Raw genomic sequence first — 26155 nt, 5'->3', positions numbered from 1 at the left:
ATAAGTAGGCAGGGGTGTTTACATATCTGCAACACAATTCCTGCACCTAAGGCTCAGGAACCACTCTAGAAGAGAGTGAGCAAAGACTATAAGAGCCAGAGGACCAGGAAGTTTGCTGTGAGATTGTGTTTTCTAGAAATGTCATGTCAGAAGCTACACCTACAAAGTCTCATGATTGCCTAAACATGAGCTGGATAAGGATGACGTCAATAGATATGCTAATATGACAGGGGAAAGCCCCTACACAAAGAACTATAGGCAACTAAGGAAAGCTGAAATGGGTAGAAATAGTCCCCCCCCCCCCAAATCTCTGTGAGTTTGAGGCCAGCCTGGTCTACAGAGCAAGTTCCAGGAGAGGCTCCAAAGCCAGAGAGAGAAATCCTGTCTTGAAAAACAAAACAAAAAAACCCAAACCAACGAACCAACCAACCAACCAAACAAACAAACAAACAAACAACCAAACAAACAAAAAACAAACAAACAAACAACAACCAAAAAAACAAAAAAGAAAACAAAAACAAAAAACAAAAAAAAGTTTCTCCCAGGGAAGAGTATACCAATTGGTTAAGTAATACCAAATGATCAGCCCTGAAAACATACACACAGTATTGTTCAGACTGAGTATATATTTATGTGTTTTGGAACACACACACACACACACACACACACACACACACACACGTGTGTAACAACAATTAATGAAAAAAGAGGCCATGAATTTGAAAGATAGCTAGGAGGGATATATGGGAGAGTTCAGAGGGAGGAGAAGGGGAAAATGGTGTAATTATATTATAACCTCAACAAATAAAACAAATAATTAAAAACAAAACAAAGACCTGAAAACAGGATTTTTTAGCTGGGAGTTGGGGTGCATGCCTTTAATGCCAGCACTCCGGAAGCAGAGGCAAGCAGGTCTCTGTGAGTTCCAGGCCAGTCTGGTCTACTGAGCGAGTTTCAGGACAGACTCCAAAGAAATACAGAGAAACCCTGTCTCAAAAAACCAGATTTTTTTTGTTATTTCAAATTATGTGTATATGTGTATATACATATTTTATATATGTGTGTGTGTCAGAAGAGGACACTGGGTCCTCTGGAGTAGTTAGTTACGGGTAGTTGTTAGCGGCCTCATGTGGACATTGAACTTGAGGTCTCTGGAAGAGCAGCAAGGACTGTTAACTACAGAACCATCTCTCCAGGCAGCGATGGTTTCTTATTGTGTTCCAGAATCCTATCTAGATCATTACCTTACCTTTTTTGCTTTCTTTTTCTTTTTTGGTCTTGTCTTCTTAGCCTTCTTCTGAATGGGCTAGCTTCTTCTTCTTCTTCTTCTTCTTCTTCTTCTTCTTCTTCTTCTTCTTCTTCTTCTTCTTCTTCTTCTTTTTTTTTTTTTTTTTTTTTTGATAGCTTTGAGGATTCTGAGAACTATTTGCTAGGGATTTTGTAGCATATCCCACTACTTAAAATCTGACTTATAATTATATATGTCATATTAATAGTATATATGACAATTCTTAGAAAGTGATTTGATTGCAGATGAAGGTCACAGAGGTCAAGCATCATTTCCTCTACCGGATGAAGGCTACACACTAGTAAACTCATTGTTCACTTGCCCTGGCTCTGGGAGATTCTGCCGCTTTCATCACAACCAAGGTGCTCTTTCCTCCTGTTTCTATAATGTGCTCTTTGGAAGGAAGCAACCACAGCCCATAACAAGGGTCAGAGTCCTGTGCTCCTGTGTCTTCACAGACTCTACAGCAACTATTTGAAATTCTGCATGGGAGGTTTCTTCCTTCTTCTCTGTTAACTCATTCAGCCACATGCGTGTATCAGCAGATTCACAGGTGTTTGTTTTACACCCTGATCCTCCAACATCACGTTATTTCCTCCTCAAATGTTCTCACTGTTGATCACTGGAAGCTCTCCTAGTTGGCTCCCATTGGTTCCTTTGAAAGACCCTTGAGAGTTAATGCACTTATTGTAACATCCTTCTCTTCCTTTCTCTTCCATCACTTCTCTCTCTTTTTCCTGGCAATTTTTCTTGTACCCCAGCCTGTCTTCATTCTGCTATGGGTGACTTTGAATTTCTGATTCTCCTGCCTCCCCATCCTGAGTGCCCAGATTAAGGGTTTTTGCAGCAGTTATGCCCAGTTGACAAAATGCTGAAATTGAATCTAGGGCTTCATGCACGCTGGCTGAGTACTCTGCCAACTGAACTATACCCTAGTCCTGCATTTTTCTTATTTTCTGACCAAATATGCTTCAGCTCATCTTAGTTTCTGCCACACTCCCAGAACCAGTCATTTTCCCATGCAGTTCTGGATCTTTTTATTATTATTATTATTGGAAATGATATTAGAAAACATTTTCTTATTTGTAAACACTGAAAATCAAATATCTGGGTGTTAGGTACTTGTTCTGCTGAATGTCACTTCTTTTGAGCCCCCACCCCCCAGCTGAGAGGCAAAGAAATACATTTGCATATTGTACCCATTGGTTTTTCTCAGCTTTTGGCACTAACCTAGACATACCTGGGAAGAGGGAATCTCTATTGAGGAACAGCTCCAATCAGATTGGCCTGTAGTCAAGTTTCTAGGTAGCATTTTCTTCTTGACTAATGATTGGTGTGGAGGGGCCTAGTTCACTGTGGGAGGTGTCACCATTGGTCAGGTGGTTCTGGGTTATGCAAGAAAGCAGGCTGAACAAGCTACAAAGAGAAAGCAGTGTTTCTCCATGACCTCTGCTTTAGTTCCTGCCTCCAGGTTCCTGCCTTGGCTTTCTGCCTTGGCCTCTGTTAATGGATTGTGACCTGGGAAATTTAGGCCAAGGCAGTGACATCGGATAGTGAACACACATTTACAAGCTGCTTTTGCTAAAAGGAATGGGCTCCTCACTTGGGCCTACAGGGTAACTAAATGCAGCCTGGAAACCTAGCATATCTGTTTTCACTTTGTGTCTGAACCCTTTACAGGTTAGCCTGTTTAATCTCTGCACGCAGCCATGTTAATCACTCTAGGAATGTTCATTTGAAATGCTATCTCATTTTCCTTTAAAGCTGAAGGGACAAAGGTTAAGAGCCACTGTCCTAAACCTGAAGTCATCTAGGATGGAACAGTAAAGCATCAAAGGACAGTCATATTCCACATGTAAAAATTATCTATGATGGGTAGACACTACCCTGGAGCCAGAGTAATCATCTCATGGGTACCAGATTCTTCCCTTCAGGCAACAAGAACTGCTTCTGGCCCCCTTACCCTTACCACAACTGAGGTAACGATCACCCAGACCACACATTGCTAAACTGCATGTTCATCTTCTCCCCTGCCTCCAACTTTTCCTCTATGTAAACTTGGAGCTCATATCACCATCCTAAAGATAAAACCTGGGTCGCCATAACCTTTTATGTGTTCCTCTTCCCAAAGTGCCACACTGATTTTATCTGCTTTGCTTTTCAGTGTTACTTATGTCTTATGTATTGTGACAGGTGAGACTGAGGGCTGATCCCCACCTGATGGGGCTATAGGAGCTGGGGATTTGCCTTAAAACTCCAGCAACAATGGGAGAACAAATGAAGACCTATACTTGCTGCGGCTTATTACTTATTACGGTAGAGACCGTTGTCCAGGGAGGAGGAGCCAGGGTAGAGCTCAACTTTGCCTGAATGAGAAAGAGATGGAGCTGGGAGCATGAGGAGGACAACAGGGATGGAGGAAGCTCCAGAGACTTTGGTGAGTCAGGGAAATTCCTCTTAAGAGGGCCCGAGGAGTAATGCCCCAGAGGGAGGCTGTGTTCCCTTCTGTCCAAGTGAAAAGCCTTGGCATGATCAAAGTTTTCATAGGGCTTCCAGACAATTGGAATGAATTAAGGTCAGGATACTTTATTAACACAAAAGGAAACTTCTCAGGTGCCTTTTTAGTTAAGTGGGAGATTGTGACAAAAGCTCTATTGAAAGAGGTTTAAAAAAAAATGGATCGGAGAACCTATTAGGAAGCAGAACTCACCGTTTTTCAAGTTTTAGTCATCTCCGTCACGTGCAGATATCTGTGGTGACCACAGCGATTTGACCGTTGTTTGTGCTCAGTGGCGCAATTTCCATATCAAGGGTTTATCTGGCTCTTGCTTCATGGACAGTTTTATTCTAATTTTACATTATTTTGTCTACCCTTTGTGAGCCACATAGCCCCTATTCCTTCTTAGCACTCAATAACCTGCACTAAACTCTCACACTGCCTTCCCCGGAACACGATTCAGGACCATCTGAACTCTGTCTCCCGACCTCAAGCTCTGAGTAAGCCTTTGTTACTTTTGCAGTTTCTGAGTTTGGAGTGACACCTGATACATAGAAAGCACAGGGAAAGGAGAGCAAATATTTTCTTTCCTCCCTTATGAGGTTTAAAAACCAGTTGGCAGGCTGGAGAGTTGGCTCAGCAGTTAAAAGCACCTGTTGACCTTCCAGAGAACCTGGGTTCGATTCCCAGAACCCATATGGCAGTTATATGTCTAAAACTCCAGTTCCAAGGGATTTGATGCCCTCCTTGGGGCTCTATGGGCATCAGTCACCCATATAGAGCACAATCGAATGTGCTGGCAAAACACTCATATACACAAAAACAAAAAGTTGTTTCAACAGCATCTCCCAAGGATAGCTAGTTCTTAAATTATGTTTAGAAACACTGGGACTTAAACACACTCATTGCCTCCTTCTCTCGTGGTTGTCCTATTAGTCTTCTAATTGTGATATTCTTGATGTGACAAAGCTTAGCAGTAAGCAACAACTTACAATCAAGGAGTTCTCCCACGGCTCAGATTGTATCTAAGAAGAATTTCCCTCACACAGGAATGGAGACTCTGAGAAGTGGATTGTTCCAGAGGTGGTGCTTTTTTTTTTTTCCTTCTTTTTCTTGTGAAGCTTGGAATCTTTTAAAAAGAAAATAATTATTTTTCAGGTGCATACAAAAGAAAGTTTTCTTTATGACATTTTCATAAGCATGTACTGTCGGCCTTTACACACGTTTTTCTGTTTATTATTGACCTTGTTTTGGAATCCTCTTTTAGCCTCATGTTACTGTTACTGGCGGAATTTAGAATTGTATTGAAATTCAGTCCTACATCCAGACCCTCTGATTAAGAATCCTCTATATAGAGCTAAAAGGAAACTGACATTTTAGGTGGTGGAGGAACAAGATCAGAATTGCATTTTATAAGTACTAGTCTGACACATTATTGGGAATGGAGAGGGTAGCAGGGGAGTAAAGGGTAGAATATGTTGCGTGTGTGTGTGTGTGTGTGTGTGTGTGTGTGTGTGTGTGTGTGTGTGTGTGATGATTACCGCTAGATGCCGGGGAGGGACTAATTTGAGATTGTGTCAGTGGGGTGAACAAATAGAGGCTGACTGGCTAGCAAGAGGCAAGGCTACCAAGCCTCAGGTGTTGATGATGGTGTGTGCATGTTTATGTGTGGTTATCAGAGCAGAGTGAACCGCTGTTTGTGTGGCCGTGGAACAGGAGCGGGAAGTTATGGGGGTGGGCGGGAGGGACTCTAAACTCCTGGAGGAGGCCTCCCACTCCCAGCCCCATTCCTTTATGAACTGGTTTTGGAATAGATGGGGTTGAAAATGCCCTCTATAGGTGATCATTCTACCTTGCTTGCCGGGGGCTTGGATTTCAGTCCTCTAGGAGTAGCAAGTACTAGAGAAGCCCCTTTGGGGCTAGTCGGTGGTGCAAAGACTGCATAGAAACGCCCCGATAGGAAGTGGGGGTCTCTAAGTGGCGAAGGTGGTACCTTACAAATACTTTCCAATCCCGGATGAGAAACTATTGATGTCAAAAGATGGGGAGTTTCCTTTTAAAACAGTGTGCACGGAGTAGCATCTCAAAGCGATGAGCAACGTGAGAAACTGCTATTCACTAAATTCATTCTTCCTTTTGCAGGGTTTTTTTGGAAACATTTTTGGAAGGCGGCCTGGTAGACAAGTACACAAATTGAGCTGTGGAAGCCATAGGTTGGGCTAGCGGAAGAAAAGCTAGACAGCAGCAGCAAGAGTCCACGTCAGCTTCTTCCCCCAAACAGTCTCGGCTCAGAGCGCCTCCCACGCCCCTCTGCAGGCGCTGCGCCTGCTCGCTCACTACGCATGCTCAGAACCCGGAGGGGTGGTTCCCGCATGAACCTTCAGGCCACGCCCCTTCTCCGGGTCAAGGCGGAGCTTCAGGCATCGCCCCTGGTGATTGGTCAGACCCGGCGCCTCCCGCTTCGCTCCGCCCTCCACGCCGCAGAGACGCGGAGCCCTGGCAGAGGCGAGCGCCCTCCAGGGCGCACGTCAGCGCGCGCCCCTGAGCCCGGCGCGTAAGCCCCGCCCCTGCTCTCTGCTCGGCCCCGCCTCCGGCCTCTCTGCTCCGGCTCGGCTCCCGGGCGCTCGCTCAGCTGCTGGGCATTGGCGCTTCTCGGCCATGGAGATCCCTGGGAGTCTGTGCAAGAAAGTCAAGCTGAGCAATAACGCGCAGAACTGGGTGAGTGGAGGCCGCGGGCGGGAGCGCGAGGAGCGGGGGCGGCTGTGGGAAGCGCGGGCTGCCCGTGCATCCTGCGGGAGCCGGGGGCGGGGACCCAGGCGGCGGCGGCCCCCGAGGCGAGCCCCGGGCCGGCGGGCGGGAGCTGTCTCCTAGGCTGGAGAGGCCGAGGGCTGCGGTGGAGACGGAGGAGGGCGCCTCGGCATGGTCCTGGTTTTCTTGGCTCTGCCGGTGCACTTGGGCCGAGTTTGAGTCGGTGTCCACGTCTTTCCATTTCTGAGTTGCAGTGTGCTGAGAGCAGACCCGACAATGTGGCCATTCATGACTCGGGACTGCTCAGAACTGAGGTTCTTTGTGTCTCAATGTTTTAAACCGGAATGCCTGACACAGACATACTTTTGAAGACTCCATTCCTGGTGACAGTTAGGTGGGGAAAGATGAATGGTTTCTAACATTGAGCAGCGAGTGCCAGTTGGCCTTGTTGGCCAAGTCCTGTACCCTCAGAAGGTTCTTTCCTTCTGTCGTCACTCATTGGTTGCAGAAGCTAAGATGGTAAGCGCGAAGGTGGAGACGGTCCAACTTTGGAGGCTGCAAAGGCATTGGTTTTAGGTTTAGATGGAATTTTTTATTCCACAGCTAACAGGATCATGAGGTTTAAATTCAGTCTTGCAAATCATCGCTTGCCCTTGGCAAGTCAGGGGGAAGAAAAAAGCTGTTTCAGGCAGATGTTCTTTTGAAGTCATTAATTTACCATGTCTGCCGCCAGGATCAAGAATTCTTAGACTGTCTCCTTTCATTCTTTTCCTTAACTTCTTAGAAGGTGGGGGGGGGGCGGCGGAGAAAAAGGGAGATCAGGATATTGGAAGGAGACCTGGACTTCTGGCCTGGGTTCTAGTCCCAGCCTTGCCATTTGTAAGTTGGACGATCTTGAGGGAAGTCACTCTACTTTGAATCTCAGATGACTGAGGGTGTAACAGTGTGTCCTTTGCAGGATTGTTTTATGAGTAGAGAAGATAAAGAACTTGAAAGGGCGGTGAAACATTTCAACAGGTATTTTATGGGTAGAGAAGTAAGTTGATTAAATTGGAGTATTTAAAAATAATTTCAGTGGGACCTCTGGCAGTGGGTCAGTATTTATCCCTAGTATACGGATGGACTTTGGGAGCCCATTCCACATAGAGGGATACTCTCTCAGCCTAGGCCCTGCTCCAAATGATATGACAAACTTTGAAGATTCCCCATGGAAGGCCTCATCCTCCCTGGGGAGCAGAAAGGGGGTGTGGGATAAGGGGTTGGTGGGGGACAGGGGAGGAAGGAAGGAAGAGGGAACTGGGATTGACATGTAAAACAAGCTTGTTTCTAAATAAAAAAGGAAAAAAATGATTTCAGTAACACCATCTATAAGTCATTTATTTATTTAAAAATTATTTTATCCTTTTGTGTGTCTGAGTGTTTTGCCTGCTTGTATGTATATACACCATGTGTGTGCCTGGTATCCAATGAGTTCAGAAGAGGATGTTGGATCCCCTCAGACTGGAGTTAGAGATGGTTGTGAGCCACCGTGTGGGTGATGGGAATTGAACAGAGACCATCTGCAGGAACAAGTCCTCTTAACCTCTGAGCTAACTTTCCAGCCCCAAGTCATTTGTATATTACACTGTTTGCTAAATAGGAGTGTATTTTATGTAGCAATCCATACTAAACATGGATATAAAAAATGTGGGGTTTAGTGCTTGCTTTTTAGTTACATAGCCCAAGACAGGAGTCTTATTGCAGGTTAGAAGCAAAGTTAGTTTGGCCCCATGTGATTTAAAAATTTTATGGAGGACCTCATATTTCTGAGTTGGGTGGGAGCCATTACATCTCTGAGTGGAAACTTGCTTGACAATTGCAGGGAGTTTTTGTAGGGGAGCAGAGATAAAGATGGGGTGGAGCAGGGTTTGCTGTAAATGTTTGACTAAATAGGATGATTTTGTAGGTGATTTTGAATGGAGCTAGAAATTATAACTTCCTGAACTTTGTCTTTTCTCTCTGTGAATGAATAATGTCTAACACACTTCACTTAAGGGATGGGTGCAAGTGCAAAAGTACACTGTTTATATTCCCATTGCTAGTCCAGGAAGACTGGTTTGCAGAAGAAATGCAGGCACTGACTGCCTGGTAGTAAGGATCAGGTAGACTAGAAGCATGCCTGGCGCCGCAGAGTTATTTAAGGTCTTTTTGTTACTGGTTGATCCAGTGTGAACCAATGAATAGCAGGAGCAAAGAAAGGAAAGGGGACACCAGACTTGATTGAGGTGATGAAAAGGAAATAAATGGCAAAAGATGGTCCTGAGAAGATGGTTGAAAAGTTAGGACCCTGATTGTGTAAGATGATAGACATCTGCTGTCCCAGAACTAAAAAAAAGCACACTTAGTATCTCTATGTTATTAATGAAACAATTGAGGTGCTGAGTTATTAAGGTGTCAATTGGATTTTTAAGCCTGTATCTGAAGGACAACCTTAGTTGAAATACTTCGTGGAGTAATTCTGTCTAAGAGAAATTGAATCACCTATGTAACAATAACAACAACAAACTAAAGACCACATTAATATAATTGAAACATATAAAATAAATGTTAATAATATATTTTATTTAGCCTAATACAGCCCAAATATTTTCATTTAGTATGTTTTTTTTCAATATACACATAAGCTCAGTACTGTTTGTAATCAGTATAAAATTACTGTTGTTTTGCCTTTTTTTCTACATTGGAATTTGGAAGGTGTTTTGCATTTTTCATGGGTCTTAGTTTAGGGTAGGCATTTTGCATCTGCCCTCTGGGACCTGTGCACATTATTGTTACAGTTATTGAATTAGGTTAGGCTAAAAGTAAAGACCTAATGGCTAATTTGAGTAGGATGTTAATTAATGGATTGAGAGCAGATTGTAGTTTGCTAGGGAATGGGTAAATGGGAAGTGGGTTCAGGGAGGCCCACAAGAGATAGGAAAACAGTGTCATGGCCCTAGGAAGTGCTTTGTTCAGATGTCACCATATGCCAACAGGTGTAGTAAAGAACAGCCAAGAGTCTGTTTTCCACAGAAGCCCCTTGTATGTCAGCCTGAAATGTAATGAATATTGGTTTTAGCTGATGCAGCCTTTCTTTCTTCCATGGGGTCAGTCTCCATCTGCCCTTTGTAATGTGTCACTTGGGATCACTCATTTGGGACTTAGGTATCACCCTTTTGTAAAATCACGTCTAGCTGAATGTCCTTCTCGGGTTAGCTCTGTAGTGGACTGGGTTGCACAAGCCGGTCGTCTATGTTAGTATGTATGTGTTACTGTTCTTCCCAGAGACAAATCTGAAACCCAGTATGAGATTCTGAAGGGCAGATAGCATCTTTCTGGGTTTTCTGTTTTCTTCTCCTGACTCTTCCCATACCTCCGTAGCTCAGCACAGCTTCCTTTTGCATCTTACATCCTTAGCACTTTGTATTCCCTCCTGTCTGGGCTGTGTACAACTTCTTAGACTGGGACCTTCAGAGCCTTGGGCTACTTTGCCTTAAGTGTGTTGCTGTGTGGACCTCTTACATACTCACTTGCCCCTGGGTTGAACTGCTTGTACGGCTTTGCTCCCTTTAAATAAAGGAATGAACGTTGTATATGGTAGGATTCAGATTGCAGTTCTGTCCCTTAACTATCTGCAAGATCGTGACCACATTCCCTTAACTCTCTGTGTTATTAATCAACCATCACCGTCAGGCTAAATTATGCATATGTTAAAGGTACCGAGGTTTAATTAGTTAAAAGTTAAGGCTCTTCGGTACCTGGAATGTGAGCACTATTCTTGTTATTATTTATTAATTAATCAGATACTTAATACTTGCTTTGTATATGTACATCCTGGGTGTGTAGAGGAAAAAGGGTCAAAAGGAATTCTGCTCTGGTGGATTTTATTTACCTTCTGCTTAGGAGACAAACAGCCAAAGAAATGACCAAGACAATTCTTCCTTTCACCAACTTCACAGTTGCCAGTCTGTTCTGTGTTGTTAGATTCCTTTCACAGAAGGCCAGTGGCCCAGTCTGCAGGGGGAAGACTAAGATGGTACAGAGTGATCCAGGCTGAGATGGCACACGTAAGACATCTAGGCCGGGACAGGTACTGGTCATCTTACTCTGCAAGTGTGGGAGCTGATGCTACAGGAAGTGCCTAGAGGATAGGGAGAGCTCAGATTCTACCAAGAAGCATTTAAATGCTGCCTAATGGGGTTTGCATAAATACCCTCCAAAGGCCCATGTGGTAAGGGCTGGTTACTAGCCCATGTGCTATTGGTAGGTGGTAGAACCTTTAAAAGGTTCTGGTGGGAGGAAGTCTGGTCTTTGGGGATATTCTTGAAGGGGTGGTTGGAATCCTGCCCACTTCCTGTCACTTCCCAGCTGCCATGTGGTGAGCATCTTGTTCCTCATGTACTCACCATCACAAGATTTTGCCTTACAACAGTCCCCAAAGCAGAGGGGCTGAGGGTCCATGGCCTGGAACTCTTGAATCTATGAGTCTGCTTTGATATTTTGTTGTAGTAATAGAAAGCTGTCTAATGTTTAACAAGATAGTGGTAACAACTAGAAGGGTCTCTGTCGTTTCATGTGACAACTTTATTGTTAAATAAACTCAGTTCCTTAGTTGTACTAGCCACATATCCAGTGCTCTAAGTGTAGTTAATGATCACCACAGCGTAGAACATTCTGACTGCTGGAGGTCTAGGTCTAGCCTTGGGATCACTGTCCATTTTTTATTTTTATTGTACTTCTGTATGTGTTTGCATATTTGTGAATTTTTGCTTTCTTCCCAGGGCAAGAGACAGTGACTGTTTGGCAGTTTTGTTTTTGGTCAGCGTGGCAGGGTGTCTAGGTGTGCTGACCTTCCTCTTAGCAGGCTTGCTCCTTTGCATTTGGAGTGTCAGTAAGTGCCTTACCTGTTTCTAGCACCTTGAATTTTGACAATGATTCTTTTCACAGTAATTCTCAGCCGGGTGAGATTTTTGCCACCTTTAGGGTGGTTGGCAATTCTGGAGGTATTTTGGTTGTTTTTGTGGTTTGGGGTGATGATGTTTCTGACATCTATTGGATAGAGGCCAAGGCTGTAGCTAAACATTTACCATTCAGGAGGCAGCTTTCAAAAACCAAAAATTACTAGCTCTAAAAACTCATGGAAGCTGAAGTGAAGAAGCCTTCTTCTGTTCTTTGCTTTGGCTAAGAAAAAGAAAAAAAATATTAAATCAGAGATATAAAAGTAGTTACTAAAAATAAAGCCCCTGGTTGGGGAGATGGATGTGGCTAAGAGCACTTGTTCTGCAGCATGAGGACCTGTGGGTAGACCCCTAGCACCTGTATCATAAGTAGGTGCTTGTGTCTATGTGCTGATTTCAGTGTCTCTGGTGTAATGATTGCCTCCCGAGTTTATGAATTGTCCCACAAAAGCAGGGAAAGATGTTTTCCCCTGGATGTGTCATAGAACATTAATTGGGTAGAGTTTTTCAGTTTTGGTTTTGAGGGGGCACAGAGCTACTATCTCTTGTGAGCTCTTTATCTGTAATCTACCCTACCAATATTGGTGACTTTCTCAGCGGCGGAGACCACGGGTGTTTGTGGAATCTGTAGTAGTGTAGTTTTGCAACGGGTAGAGGCTGCCATGGATGTTGAGTGCTGAGTGTTGGTTGCAGCAGTGTCTCTGGCACTGAGGGACAGTACTGGGACCGTGTTCTCAGGCCTCACAGGGCTGGATACTTGTATCAGTAGGGAATCTCTGGCAGTGGGAATTATGGCACCAGGGACATAGCCCACAGAAGGTATGTCTTCAAGCCCTTCAGCAAGAAGCACTAGTGGTAACAGTGATGGTCTGGTTTCATAGGCCCCAGATCCTACTGCCACTTCTGGCTTCAGATTTATTTTTAAATGTGAAAAGTATCAAATATATGTAAACAAAAAGTTTCTTATACCCAGACTACCATAGTTTTTTGCCAGATTCGTTTTCAGTGTAGTAGGCAAGGAATGGCCAGGGTAGATCCTTTTTAGTGATTAAATGAGATAATCTTTATGTATCTTATATTTTCTCTCATTCGTAACTTCAGCAGTTTATGGTTTGTTGGGTAATTTTTATACAGTTGAGCTCAATTTAATAGAAAAAGCAAGAAATAGTTCATAGGAACAAAACAAATTAAAACACGTTAGAATCAGGTTTCTCCTTGTCTCTGAGCAAAGTGACCTGGAATCATCCCAGAACAAAATGAGCAAGAGGAACAGGTTTGACGAAGAGGCCAGATACCTGGTAGCACACTCTTCATTGATATCCCCAGACACCTAGCTTCCTTCCGTGCAGGGGGATGGGAGTGCACTCTAGGAGAGGTTCTCTGCTTTCCACAGAGCCCAGTGTCTGGGTCTGGAACCCTTTCAGGCTTGAAATGCACAGCTGCCAAGACGTGAGTCCAGTTATGTAGTACAGTTTTATTGGAAATATGTCCATCAATGATATTGTGAAAGAAGGGTGTAGCCCTTGTGGTATGCTTATTAAAAGAATTGCCAGGTTGTCCCTTTGACCACTGCAGATTTCATTCCTCAGGGCAGTGAGTAGTAAAATTCAGTTGAGCAGGAGATGCCTTTCCGGCACTGCTTGTGAAAGGGAAAGTGGGAAGACAGCCTTGCCTTCAGGCACTCCGCACAGCAGGACGCTGGAGCCCAGTGTGGAGGTAGACCTCTGGATGGGAACTTATTCCTTAAAAATAGTCTCAGGCTGGAGAGGTGGCTGGTTGTTTAGGAGAGCTCAGTTCTCTTCTGGAGGACCCAGGTTTGGTGGGGTGTTTTATAGCTGGGGTGTTTTGTAGCTGCCTGTAACTCCAGCTCTGGGGGATGTATGCTCTCTTCTTGTCTCTGCAGGTACCTGCACACATAGGACATACACAGGGCACAAGCACACACACACACACACACACACACACACACACACCACACGTAAAAAAAAATCCAGAGTGTTGGCTTGTATCTATCATCTCAGGGTTTGGGAGGTGGAGACAGGAGTATCATCCTTGGTTACCTAGGGAGTTCATGGCCAGCCTGGTGTACATATCCTGTCTCAAAAAGATAAGAGATGTGGTTATTGGTAGACATCAGCAAGATAGCAGAAGTTCCAAGTGCTTGTTCTCTGGTAAAAGATTAACAACACTGTACACAATTGCCTTCAAGAGCCGTGGCAGCCAGGTGAGGCATTGTAGCATGTGGGCACAGCACAGAAGTAAGAAGAGATAAATTCATAAGGCAGGGAGATGTCTGGATTTTGTGTTATGTACATCACCCTCTCCAGATCCAGGCAACACAGCTTGCAGAGAGACCCCATCTGCTTGGGACAAGGGGGAATGACTACCTGACTTAGCCATAGACCAACAAAGAACTCCAGCTAGTGAAAGCCAGCCCTGGTTAAGTTCCGCAGCCACAGTGTAGAGTTTGGCACCTGTAAGTGGCCTCCAACCCTGCCCTGGCACCATTTGGGATTCTGCAGCCTAGATTAGAAGCTTGCTACATTGTTAGGCTGACCACAGCAGCTTTTGTTAATATGCACACACCAAACACTAATGGGCATAAAGAGTTAGAGTTAGGTAGGTCTTTTTTTGTTTGTTTTTTGTTTTTTTGATGCAAATTGCACGAGGCTTTATTATAGTTGTTTAATGAGTTAACCCCACCTTAGCTCTGGTCTTTCATCCATCCACCATTGGCGGATGGCTAGGAAAGACAGCTCCAAGATCTGTATAGAGATTTTGTAGGGCAGCATAAGGGGAGTGTCTAGGGGTATGCACAGGCTCAGGATTGGGGTGCCTCCAGGCTTGGAGGGTTTGCCCCGTGTTGATTGGTCAACTGGTTGTTATGGCCCATAGGCCCTCCCAGGGTGGTTGCTATGCTCTGCATGTCATTGCTGTGCACTTGTTGGTAAAGCACACCCAGAGCCATAAAGCATAGCTAGGTAGGTCTTGATAGGACAATAGTGGGTGATTCGGCACCCCACTCTCATCTACAGATAGGTATTTCAGATGGCTAGTCAAATAGATATAAACAGCTTACCAGCTCGTTAATAGTCAGTAAGCTTAAAGCAGTGGTACAAAGCCTCCCAACAAAGCCTAGGATTAGCTGGAGTTACTACTGCCCAATCTTTAAAAAAGAGCTAGCTAGTGCTCCACAAATGTTCTGTAAGACAGGCTGGAGCCCTGCAAAGTGCACCATGACTCGTGTTTCCCCAAATCCAAGATCAGAAAGAGCATAACCAAGAAAGAAAATTGTAGAAGATTTATCTGATAACCCAATGAAAACATTCTCAATGAAATTCTTATCAGATTCAATCAAAGAGGATATGAAGACATTCACATGCTATGACCTGGTTGTTTTCACTTTAGAGATACAGTGTTCTTACACGAATCATTAAGTGCAACCGACATATAGACTTCAGAATCTGAGCCATGTGATCTCAGTCAGTACAGAACAGGCCATTGTCACTAAGCTAGCATCCCTTTGTTATAAATGACCTCAAATTAGGAACTGTGGGATTAGAAAGCAGCATAAAATAGACCTATGTCCAGCATTCTACTAAGTGGAGAACAACAGAGAGCGTTGCCTGTAAATTCTGGAATGAGACAAAGGTACCCACTCTCCAGTCTTACTCAGCATTTTGCTTGAAACCTTAGTTAGAGCAGTAAGCCAAGAAAAATAAATAAAAGGGATACAGATACAAAAAAGTCAAATTATTCTTATTTGCAGACCACACAATCCTTAGGTCCCAAAGGCTCCATCAGAAAACAGAGCAGGCATTTTCAGCAAAGTACCAATGTGCAAAGTCAACATTGAAACACCAGGAGTGTTTCTGTATATATCAGTAATGAACTTGGAGCTGGATGTGTTGGCACAGGCCTTTAATCCTAGAATTTTGGAGGCAGAGGCAGGTGGATCTCCAGGTTCGAGGCTACCCTGTTTACGGAGTGAGCTCCAGGACAGCCAGGGCTACACAGAGAAACCTTGTCTCAAAGAAGTAAAGAAAGAACTCACAGAGAAATTGGAGCGTTGGAGGGTGGGGTAAGGAATCTGTATTCACAATAGTATCCCCAAACAAAGCAACGGTAGGAGTAAATCTAACAGGTGGTGAAAGTCCTCAACAGTGAAACTCTAGAAAGACACTGAAGAAGACACTAGAGGGTTCATGGATAGACAGGAATAGTACTGTGAAGGAGGCTGTGTTAGTGAGAGCAAGGTGGGGTTTAGTACAGTCCTTATAGAATCTCAGTGACGTTCTTCACAGAGCTAGAGAAAACAGCCATAAAGTTCACAGGGAAGCAGAGGACCCAGAACTAACTAAAGTTGTCCTCGGAGTAGTGCTTGGAGGTGTCACAACACCGGAGCTCATATTGTATTACAGAGCCAGAGTAACAGTGTATCTACTGACACACAAACAGATCTGTAGAGTAGTGGAAGAGAATTGAGACCCAGAGATAAACCCAGTCACAGCACCTAAGTTTTCACAAAACTGAAAACTATACATTAAAGAACAAGATATCCTCTGGCAGTTGTTTCCACAGGAGAACTAGACCCTTCTCTGACCTCACAGAAAGTAAGTTCAGAATGGTTCAGAGACCTTCACAGAAGACCTGGAACTTTGGAACTGCTACAGGAAACTTAGACATTTCAAGATAAAGTACACAGAAAGTGATCGTAAGAATTGACAAACTGGTTTGTATCAATAGGATTCCATGGGCTGCCAAGATGGCTCAGTGGTTGAAGGGATTTGGTGCCAAGCTTGATGACCTGAGTTTTATCCTGGAAGCTACACAGTGGGGGAAAGAGAACCAATTTCTGCAAAGTTCTCCAACCTCCATTTGTGCCCAGTGTCAAATGTTTGCACTCCCACACACAAATAAATACATGTAAAAAATGAAGATTGTGCATCGCAAAGGAAACATGATTGGGTTGAGGAGAGCCTACAGAGCAGTCTTTGCTAGCAGTGCATCAGACAGGTTGCTGGTGTTCACGGTAAATCCCAGCACCTGGGAAGCAATTCAAATCTCTGAATTTGAGACTGACCAGGTCTAGATAGTGAGTTTCAGGCCACCCAGGGCTTTCATAGTAAGTGTTTCAAAAAGAAAAAAAAACCAAAGTAAACCCCCACCTCCAAATATAAAAAGAGAAAAGAAGTGAGAACGGCGGTGGCAGGGGCTGCATAAAGAGGAACCCTTATTCACAGTGGGAACATTAGTGTGTGTGTTCACTGTGGAAGTCAGTGTGGAGGTTCCTCAGCATTCTGAAGACAGAACTACCATATGGTACTGGTGTACCGCTGTGTAGAGTTTCTGTTTGTTGTGATGAAACACCATGACCAAAAGCAACTTGGGGAGGAAAGGGTATCCATGTCATTGTCGAAGGAAGTCAGGGCGGGAACTCAAACAGGGCAGGGTCTTGGAGGCAGGAGCTGATGCAGAAGGCATGGAGGAGTGCTGCGTACTGGGATGCTCAGCCAGCTTTCTCATAGAACCCAGGACCAACAGCCACTCTCTGTGGTACCACTCACAATGGACTGACACCCATCTCCCCCAGCTACTATTTAAGAAAATGCTCTAGGCCGGGCATTGGTAGCATACACCTTTAATCCCAGGCAGAGTCAGGTGAGTTTGAGGCCAGCCTGGTCTACAGAGCCAGTGCCAGGACAGGCTCTAGAGCTACATAGAGAAAAAAACAAAACAAAAACAAAAACAAAAAACCAAAATGCTCTACAGATGTGGCTACAGTGTATTAAAGTGAGGCATTTTTTTCAGTCGAGGCTTCCCCAGGTTGTATTAAATGGATACAAAAGTAGTCAACACACTGAAGTGTTAAGCAAATTAATCTTAATCAATAAAATAATCAGGAGTCAGATAGTGGGGTAAAAACCTGGAAGAGCAGAGAACCAGGAACAGCTGCCAGTTGCTTCCTACCTCTGTCCAAAAAGGCTGAGATCCTGTCTTCCCCCACCTTATCACTTCCTGTCTCCTCCTCCAAAGTGCTGGGATTAGTCAAGGGCCACCACCCCCAGCTTCTGTGGTTAACTACCGGCTAGCTCTGCCTTCTGATCACCAGGCACACCTTATATCACACAAACCACAGCATTCTTGGTTATAGAGTTTCAGATCCCGAGTCAGGATACCACATAGGTATTGGACATTGTGTGTATAGTTGTACTATTCGCAATAGCCAGAAAATGGAACCAGCCTAGGTGTTCATCAGCAGATGAGTGGATTAACAAAGTGTTGTTCATATAAACAATGGGATTTTATGCAGCCACAAAGAAAAATGCCACTCTTAAATTTGCAGGAAAATGGATGGAACTAGATCATTATCTTAAGTAAAGCAAGAAAGTCTTAAATGCTGCATATTTCCTCTTGCACCTAAGTTTAAAATTATAAGCACATTTGTTTGCATGTGTGTGTTTATAGTTTACAAAACTAGAATGTGGATCACAAGAGAGAAGGAAGAGATCTTATGGGAGGGTGATGATTCCAGGCAGCAACAAAGCAGAATCCATGTTACCTGGGGGAAGAAAGGGAACTTTCGGAAGGGGTGTGGTGGAGGGCAGTTGGTTTGAGAACCAAGTACCGTTTACACACCTGTATGAAGGTCCCATGAAGATGGATGGTGGTAGTTGTGAGGAGTCGGAGGATGGGTGTGCTCTAAATACACTGTATGCATGCATGCATGAAATTACTAAAAAAAATTGTCATGAGAAAAAATATTCCACTAACTCCTTTTCTCACAGAGCTAGAAAAACCACTTAGAAAATTGATAAAGGATTCAGAAAGTCTCAGATCACCAAAGCTGTCTTAGTAGAAGAGAACCTGCCAGGAAATAATCACACTTGACTTTAGAGTCTACTATAAGCTATAGAGACAGATCCAGGCACACATATAAACCACAGCGAGTGGACAGAATAGCGAGTCCAGAATCAGACCCACACACCGTGTCTTGAGTTTAGACAGGGGTGCCTGGAGCACATAACACAGGAAGTCAGTTTTCAGTTGGTGCTGTTGGGAAAACTGACTATTCCTAAGCAGGTGAATGAGACCCGCCATCTCCCTTGGGGCTGCGGTCTTTATCATTCTACTGAAGGAAGCCCTCACCCCACACTTTCCCTTCTCCCCCACTCTGCTTTCTTTTCAATGTGATGTGTCCTAGTATTCTCTAATAATACAATCTTATTGGCTTGATTATCCAGTTAAATATAAGCTTATCAAGGGTGGAGACTATTAATTTGTCAGACTAGATGGATCTCAGTAATAACTGCTTGACTGAGTGATTAACTAAATAAGTATGTGAAAAAAATGAGGGCTGGAATATAACAGATTCTACTCCTAGTTCTGAGATCTTGGGCAAGTTATTTAATAATTTTTCTCAGGTTGAACGTCTTCCATAAAACTACAGTAGTAAGAGTACTCATGTCGTGGGTTGCTGAGAGAATTAAGTTGGCTGGTAAATGTAAAATGCTAAATGCTAAGCATAAAAGTGTGTAAAAGAAAATGAAAGTTACCTGTTTTAGCTTGTCCTTGCTTTTGACATCTTATACAGTAAGTGTAGTTGGACTTTTTCATCGGTACTGTCGGCTCCCCAGTAATAACATGGAGACTTACTTTTAACGATGAAAGCTTGGCTGATAGCTTAAGCTTGTTTCTAATTGGCTCTTATAACTTAAATTATCACATTTCTATTAACTTACCTTCTGCCTCGTGACCTTATTATCTCCTCAGTGTAGTGCCCATCCTGCTTGCTCTGCATCCCCTGGTGTCTCTGCCTTCTTCTTCCCAGCGTCCTCTGTGCCTGGAAATCTTGCCTAGCTTTTCTGGAACTAGCTCTTGTAGACTAGGCTGGCCTTGAACTCAGAGATCCACCTGCCTCTGCCTTCTGAGTGCTGGGATTAAAGGTGTGTACCAACAACGCCTGGCTCAGCTTTTTTTTTTTTTTTAAACCAATTGGAGTGACACATCTTCACAGTATACAAAAAGATTATTTCTCAACAACACAGAATACTGATTGCATGTTTACAAGGAATAGGTGTTGACATTTTAAAGGACTTGTTGGAATCAGAATTCTTTTTTCATTTTTCTCCTTTTCTAGGGGATGCAGAGAGCAACTAATGTCACCTATCAAGCCCACCATGTCAGCAGGAACAAGAGAGGTCAGGTGGTGGGGACCAGAGGTGGCTTTCGTGGTTGCACAGTTTGGCTGACAGGTATGGTCAAGAGAGAAATGAGTGGGTGTGGTGGTGCATGCCTGGAATCCCGGATCTTGGGAGGCTGAGGTGGGGATTGCCTCTACTTTGAAGGTAGCCTGGGCACGTAGTGAGTTCAGGATCAGCTGGGACTGTGTTTCAAGACTGTCGAAACAACAGCAACAACAAAACAATGACATGATCTTAGTGGGTGACTTGGAGCAGAACAGGGGTGTGGGTACATAGATTCCAGTGTGTACAAAGGAGCCACCAAAAGGACAGTGGCAGGAACCATGAGGTAGGGGTGCCAAAAGCAAGCTACGTCCTTCTGTGGGAATACTGACAGTATTCCCATGAGGTGCAGGGGGTGCATTGCTTGGTTTTCCTAGGAAACTGAAGTCCACATTCCATGGAGATTTCTTCTGGCTTCTTCCTCAAACACTGTGGTAACATTGTGGCAGATGGAGGGAGTCCCCCTTCCCAAATTCATAAACTGCTGCATAGAAACCAGTCTGCAGTGGCTGGCAGGAGGCTGTTCACCCACATACCAGGGTGTCACACTGCTCTCCCCATGTACACATGCTGCATAGCCATCAGTTTAAGAGATTGCTTCTCTAGGATATGCCCTGAACATGAAACACTTCAGTTTACTTTTTCTAGAGACATTTAATAGACCAGGTTGTACTTTGATACTTTTTTGGTAAGTGTTGGTAGTAGTTCCTAGAACCATTGTAACACATCAACCAAAACCAGTGGATTCAAGCTATGGCAGGCACTCTTGCTACTTTGCAGGCCACTTACACTTCTGAGTGACAGTGTACTGCCATGATTTTGTTTTAGATCACTGGCACATTAGACTTCCATATTCATCTTTTGCCTTATCGTTCTCTTGTCTTTGATCTGTAATTACGGACTTCAAGTTGGTGAAATGTTAGAATATAAACGTTTTCTTTCTTTCTCTTAGTCACTTAGTGAATAAACATGATTGGGGAGGAGAGTGAATGGAAATTAGGATTTTTTTGTCAGATTAAGTATATTGTGAATTGACTTCTAGATAGTTCTATCGTGGTCCATGAGCAGCATGATCCTGGAATGTGGAGGTAGCTTCATGGTACCACATTGGCTTTTCTCCTTCCCTTTTCTTCCTTTATTATATATAATGTGACATTTGACTATAACAATGTGGCATGTGTCTTTCAGTAGTGTCACCAGTGACAAAGCAACTAAACCTACCCAACCATGACACTAAAATTGGTTAATAATTTTTGTATCTTACTGGTGACTGGTGATTTCTGGATTATTTAAATTATCAAAGATAAATGCTTAAGAAGAACACCCCATGTTCCCCCAAAACATAAACTGTAGATGCTATAGATGTTTTGAGTAGATAAAAAGCTACACTTTTTTTTTTTTTAAAGATTTTATTTATTTATTACGTATACAGTCTTCTGCCTGCATGCCAGCAGAGGGCACTAGATCTCATTCAAGGTGGTTATGAGCCAACATGTGGTTGCTGGGAATTGAACTCAGGACCTCTGGAAGAACAGTCAGTGCTCTTAACCACTGAGCCATCTCTCCAGCACCAAAGGCCACTCTTAAAGAAACAATGGGCAAGAGTGTTTCTGAGGCCCCATGCTGTGAGTAATGGATACAGTTAATTTTGTCATTAGAGTCCTGGTTCTAACTTCACAGGTGGGATTTGTTTGGTCTGTCCCCTCTAGGACTGTCTGGGGCAGGGAAGACGACCGTGAGCATGGCACTGGAGGAGTACCTGGTTTGCCATGGCATTCCCTGCTACACTTTGGATGGTGACAACATCCGTCAAGGTCTCAATAAAAACCTTGGCTTCAGTCCTGAGGACAGAGAAGAGAATGTCCGACGCATTGCGGAGGTTGCGAAGCTGTTTGCAGATGCCGGCCTGGTGTGCATCACAAGCTTTATTTCTCCTTACACGCAGGTGTGTAACTTTGTGCCGCTATTAGGTGCACATTGCATAATTGAAAGTGTGGTATCAGGCGAAGCTCGTAGTTAAATATTGGCCTGTGTTTTGAGGCTAAATCCAACTTTATTATTTCCCTGGAATCCAAATAACTTAAAAAAATTATATTCTGTGATTTTTTTTCTGAATAAATACAGTGTGTGTAAAACCTGTTATTAAACATCCAGAAGTATGGTGAGGTGAAGCCATTAGGTGAATTATTTCAAGCTTACTTTCTCTCTCTCTCTCTCTCTCTCTCTCTCTCTCTCTCTCTCTCTCACATGCAAATACACACATACACATATATAAACAAATTCAGGTACAAAGTCCTTTTCATTTATCTTTGATGTCGGTAACATCCAACTTTTTATTGTTCACTTTTTATTGATCACTTATTGTTTCTGAACGTGTTTTTTTTTTTTTTTCTTTTCTTTTTTTTTCTTTTTTTCCTGAAGGATCGCAACAATGCCAGGCAGATTCACGAGGGTGCAAGCTTACCTTTCTTTGAAGTTTTTGTGGATGCTCCTCTGCATGTCTGTGAACAGAGGGATGTTAAGGGGCTCTACAAGAAAGCACGGGCAGGAGAAATAAAAGGCAAGGAACATTTTCCTCAGTTTCTCTTTGTCTAGATATTTCATGCTTTTGTGTATGGGTCTGATGGTTTTTTGTTTTTATTTTTTTTAATTAAATTGTATTTATGTCTGTGTATCTGTCCTGTCAGTACAGGTGCCTGTGGAGGCTAGAGGCATTGGATCCTCTGCAGCTAGAGTTCCAGGCAGTTGAAAGCCACCTGACATAGGTGCTAGGAACCGAACTCTGGTCCTTTATAAGATCATTATAGGCTCTTAATCAGTGGTCCATCTCTCCAGCCCCCAGGACTGATACTCTTGTCTAAGAAATTGGGAATAAGTAATGTCTTGGGGCTGGCTGAGGAGGGCAAGTGGTTCTTACACTGTTCCCACTCTCAGGCTTAGCAGCAGTACCTGGGACTGTGCCCCGGTGAGCTTTGCTGGCTGTGTTGGAATTCTGCTCACAGGACAGAGCTGGGGCTTTGAGAGGTAGTGCTGAAACCCATTTCATATAATTAGGTGTCTAGAAATAGGTTGTCAGCCATCATTACCTCTAGTCTTTGTTGGGATATGAAAGTGTAGGGTGTCCCATAGCTATTGGGAAAAATGCCTGAAGTATAAGCACCTTGATGGAAGGAGAGTATGCCATTTTTATGTTGCAATATTTGACATGGCTCTTTAGTCATCCTCTTTAAGACTGTTGAGTTTGAATTAACATATCCGGTTCCATGAAAACATGCACACTTTACTTAGGGCTCATGGGCTGCTCACAGTTTCAGTGTCCTACAAATTTGTCACGTTTGATACCAGTTGTGTTCATTCTGTTGGCAGTCCTGGAAACAGGGCATATTGTATTAATAAAACATAGAAGGTAGTTTATACCATGAATATTCTTTAGGGATGATTCATACAAGTAACTTGTTTGCCTGCTTAACAAGGTACTATAGATAGCCTGGGACCATTGTAGGAGCTCCGACTTCTAGATTTGGGTATTCAGTTTTTGGCCCAGGAAGGTAAAAGGAAATTGGAAAGGAGAATGTTTGTTACCCATTTTTCCTCTGTATTTGGGCTTGAGAATAAACAGCTGAGGCAAATTCTGCCTGCCCTGGTGACGTCTAATCTTGTGAGCAAAGCTGATGCCAGGTCTCCCTTCCTCGGGGTTCAGCTCCTTGATGAGGCCACTGCCTGTCATACCCCTCATCCATTAAGATGGCAGCTTCTTGACTCAGAGAGAACAGGCTGCCTGCTTGGAGTAATTGATGACAGTGGGCAAGAGAGCAGGTTAGTTATTTCACATTTCCATTTTTTGTTTTGAGCGATGTTATTTAAAATGACCCCCAGTATTGAAAATGCTGTGTAGCACTACTATGCTTTTATTACACTTATCATCAGTGTAATGTGCGTGCGTGCGTGCGTGTGTGTGTGTGTGTGTGTGTGTGTGTGTGTGTGTGTGTGTGTGTGTGTGTAGGCCAGAGGACAGCTGTAGGAGTTGGCTCTGTCCTTCCACCACGTGGGTCCTAGGCTTTGGACTCTATAGTGGGAACTTACCAATACGGAGTCAGGTAGAAATATAAGGGTATTTAATAGGGAAAAGCCTTACTTACAGACCTAGCCAGCCGGTGTGGCAGCAGTCTGTACAGCAAGTCCAAAAGAGAAACCGAAAGCGAAAACGCAGTTCGCAGTCACCCTACGTCCCCTGACCACGCCCTCGAAAGCTTGTGAGGGCGTGGTCAGGCACACCTGTAGCCAGCCCCTAAGTAGGCGTGGCTACAGCTTCCCCTACAGGACTCAGGTTGTTAGGCTTGGTGGCAAGCCCCTTTACTCACTGAGCCATCTTCCTGGCCCTGTATATCTGATTGCAAGGAGGCTGGGAGGCCTCAGAGGGGAGGTGTGCATTAGTTTCATTCTAGCTGAGCTGTGCTGCAGCTCCGGTCGGTGAAAATGAATCAATGTGCTCAATAAGTTGCCTTCAGACAGAAATGGGCATGGCACCTGAGGCTGGCAGGAACTTGAACTTGTATTTCACCCAGGAGACATGACTCGGTGTTTACTTCATTAGTGTTTGTGACAACTTTATTGAACATAGCTGCAATGAATAATGAGAATTGACTGGATGTGTAAGGGAGAAGTCAGGTTTAATTAGAAGTCTCTCAAGAGAAGCATCAGTTCTATCAAGGCATGACAGGGCAGTGTGAACCTTAGCTTCGGTGCAGACTGGTGCAGGTGAAATAACCCTTTACGTCCCTGCCCCCTCTGCTGTCTGCTGTCCTTTAAAGGCTTCACTGGGATCGATTCTGAGTATGAAAAACCAGAGGCTCCGGAGCTGGTGCTGAAAACGGACTCCTGTGATGTCAACGACTGTGTCCAGCAAGTTGTGGAGCTTCTCCAGGAACGGGTGAGAGAAAGCTAGGAGAAGAAAACTGCCCGATAACCTGGCCTCTAAAAACATGACCCACTTGTGTAGTGTATCTTTCAAGTTCTTCATAAAAGCCAGTAACTTCCTGCATGCTACTATTTTAGCATTGTGGGGTATAAACAATGAATGAAATACCCCAGTTATTGTAAATGTCTTCACGTTTTCTCATTGATTTTACCACACTAGTAATAGTGGAAATCTAGTGATCCTCTGTGCTATGACCTGGGGTTAGACTCTTTACATTGAGGCACACAGGGTCCTTAAATTCCTTAGACAGTTGATAGGCCCACACTTGTACACACGTGCTTCAACTTGGTGGTGCCCTTATGGCTGGATTTAGAGAAGGGTCCTGTGGAGGGAGGCTTCCTGACTTACTACCTCTCTCTGGCTCTCTGGCTCTGGCGTGAGACATGAGGGCCCAATAACAGATATGTGGTTCCCTTGGATTTTGTTACGGTTTTAGAAATAATTTTTCTTTCCTCTAAACTGCTATTACCTCTTTATTCACTCCGCTGTTCTGCAGTTCATTTTAGCTACAGAGAATTGAGCCTCTGTGTGGATGGTGGAACTAGGCATGCTAGTGTTCACCTGCTTGTCATGTGTCCTGCCTTTGCTGGCCACTTCTACTGTGCGTGATGGTGTGCCATCATCCCCCATTCTGTTCTAACTGGGTGATGGTGTTTGGACTTCTTTTTTATGCACAGAGTTCTGACCAGAATCCCCTTTCATCTATAGTCTTTCAGAGCTTTTGTTTCTGTGTCTAAATGCTTCACCTTTGAAGTTTTCTGAATTATAACATATATCCCAGGTAGTTAGCATAAAGCTTTCCTCCTGAGTTTATTTTTCTTATTCAAACATTTTCTCTGAATAAATAGAAATAATAGGAAATAGTGACTTCACTGTTCTGACATTTTATGTGTATGTGTTTTATATGTGCATGTGTGTGGTGCTGATGCTCTGATCACTACCTTTAGGCCAATGGCATTGTCTTAGGAAGGTTTTTTTTTATTTAAATTAGGAACAATCTTGTTTTACATGTCAATGCCATTTCTCTCTCCCTCCCCTCCTCCCCTGCCCCCCATGGACCCCCCTATCCTATCCTCTTTCTGCTCCCCAGGGAGGGTGAGGCCTTCCATGGGGGGGAATCTTCAGAGTCTGTCATGTCCTTTGGAGCAGGACATAGACCCTCCCCCATGTGTCTAGGCTGAGAGAGTACCCTTTTATGTGGAATGGGCTTCCAAAGTCCATTCGTATACTAGGGATAAATACTGATCCCAAAGACTGCCCAGTCCTCCTAACTGACACCATGTTCAGGCGGTCTGTGTCGGTCCTATGCTGGTTTCCCAGCTATCAGTCTGGGGTCCATGAGCTCCCCCTTGCTCAGGTCAGCTGTTTCTGTGGGTTTCTCCAGCCTGGTCTTGACCCCTTTGCTCATCACTTCTCCCTCTC

General features: G+C 43.9%; 1 protein-coding gene and 1 long non-coding RNA gene across 3 annotated transcripts in view; one reads left to right on the top strand and one right to left on the bottom strand.

Annotated features, from left to right (window-relative positions):
* Positions 1-1377: 1377 nt before the first annotated feature.
* LOC118239451 lies at positions 1378-4911 on the bottom strand. Its single transcript, XR_004771602.1, has 2 exons — positions 4778-4911; positions 1378-1955 (listed from the first exon to the last, which is right to left on the bottom strand). It is a non-coding gene; the product is annotated as an uncharacterized LOC118239451 (long non-coding RNA).
* Positions 4912-6346: 1435 nt separating this feature from the next.
* Positions 6347-26155, top strand: part of LOC100762413 (bifunctional 3'-phosphoadenosine 5'-phosphosulfate synthase 1) — a 70255-nt gene continuing 50446 nt past the window's right edge. For both annotated transcript variants that reach the window (XM_027395725.2, XM_035450540.1), the window contains exons 1-5: positions 6347-6503; positions 19650-19764; positions 21465-21700; positions 22177-22315; positions 24567-24685. In XM_027395725.2, the coding sequence (XP_027251526.1) occupies positions 6444-6503; positions 19650-19764; positions 21465-21700; positions 22177-22315; positions 24567-24685 (669 nt within the window). In that variant the 5' untranslated portion in view covers positions 6347-6443. The remainder of the gene's footprint in view (positions 6504-19649; positions 19765-21464; positions 21701-22176; positions 22316-24566; positions 24686-26155) is intronic.

The sequence above is a fragment of the Cricetulus griseus genome, assembly GCF_003668045.3.
Source record: "Cricetulus griseus strain 17A/GY chromosome 1 unlocalized genomic scaffold, alternate assembly CriGri-PICRH-1.0 chr1_0, whole genome shotgun sequence".
NCBI classification, from domain to species: Eukaryota; Metazoa; Chordata; class Mammalia; order Rodentia; family Cricetidae; genus Cricetulus; species Cricetulus griseus.
This window is presented reverse-complemented; position numbering and strand designations above follow the sequence as displayed.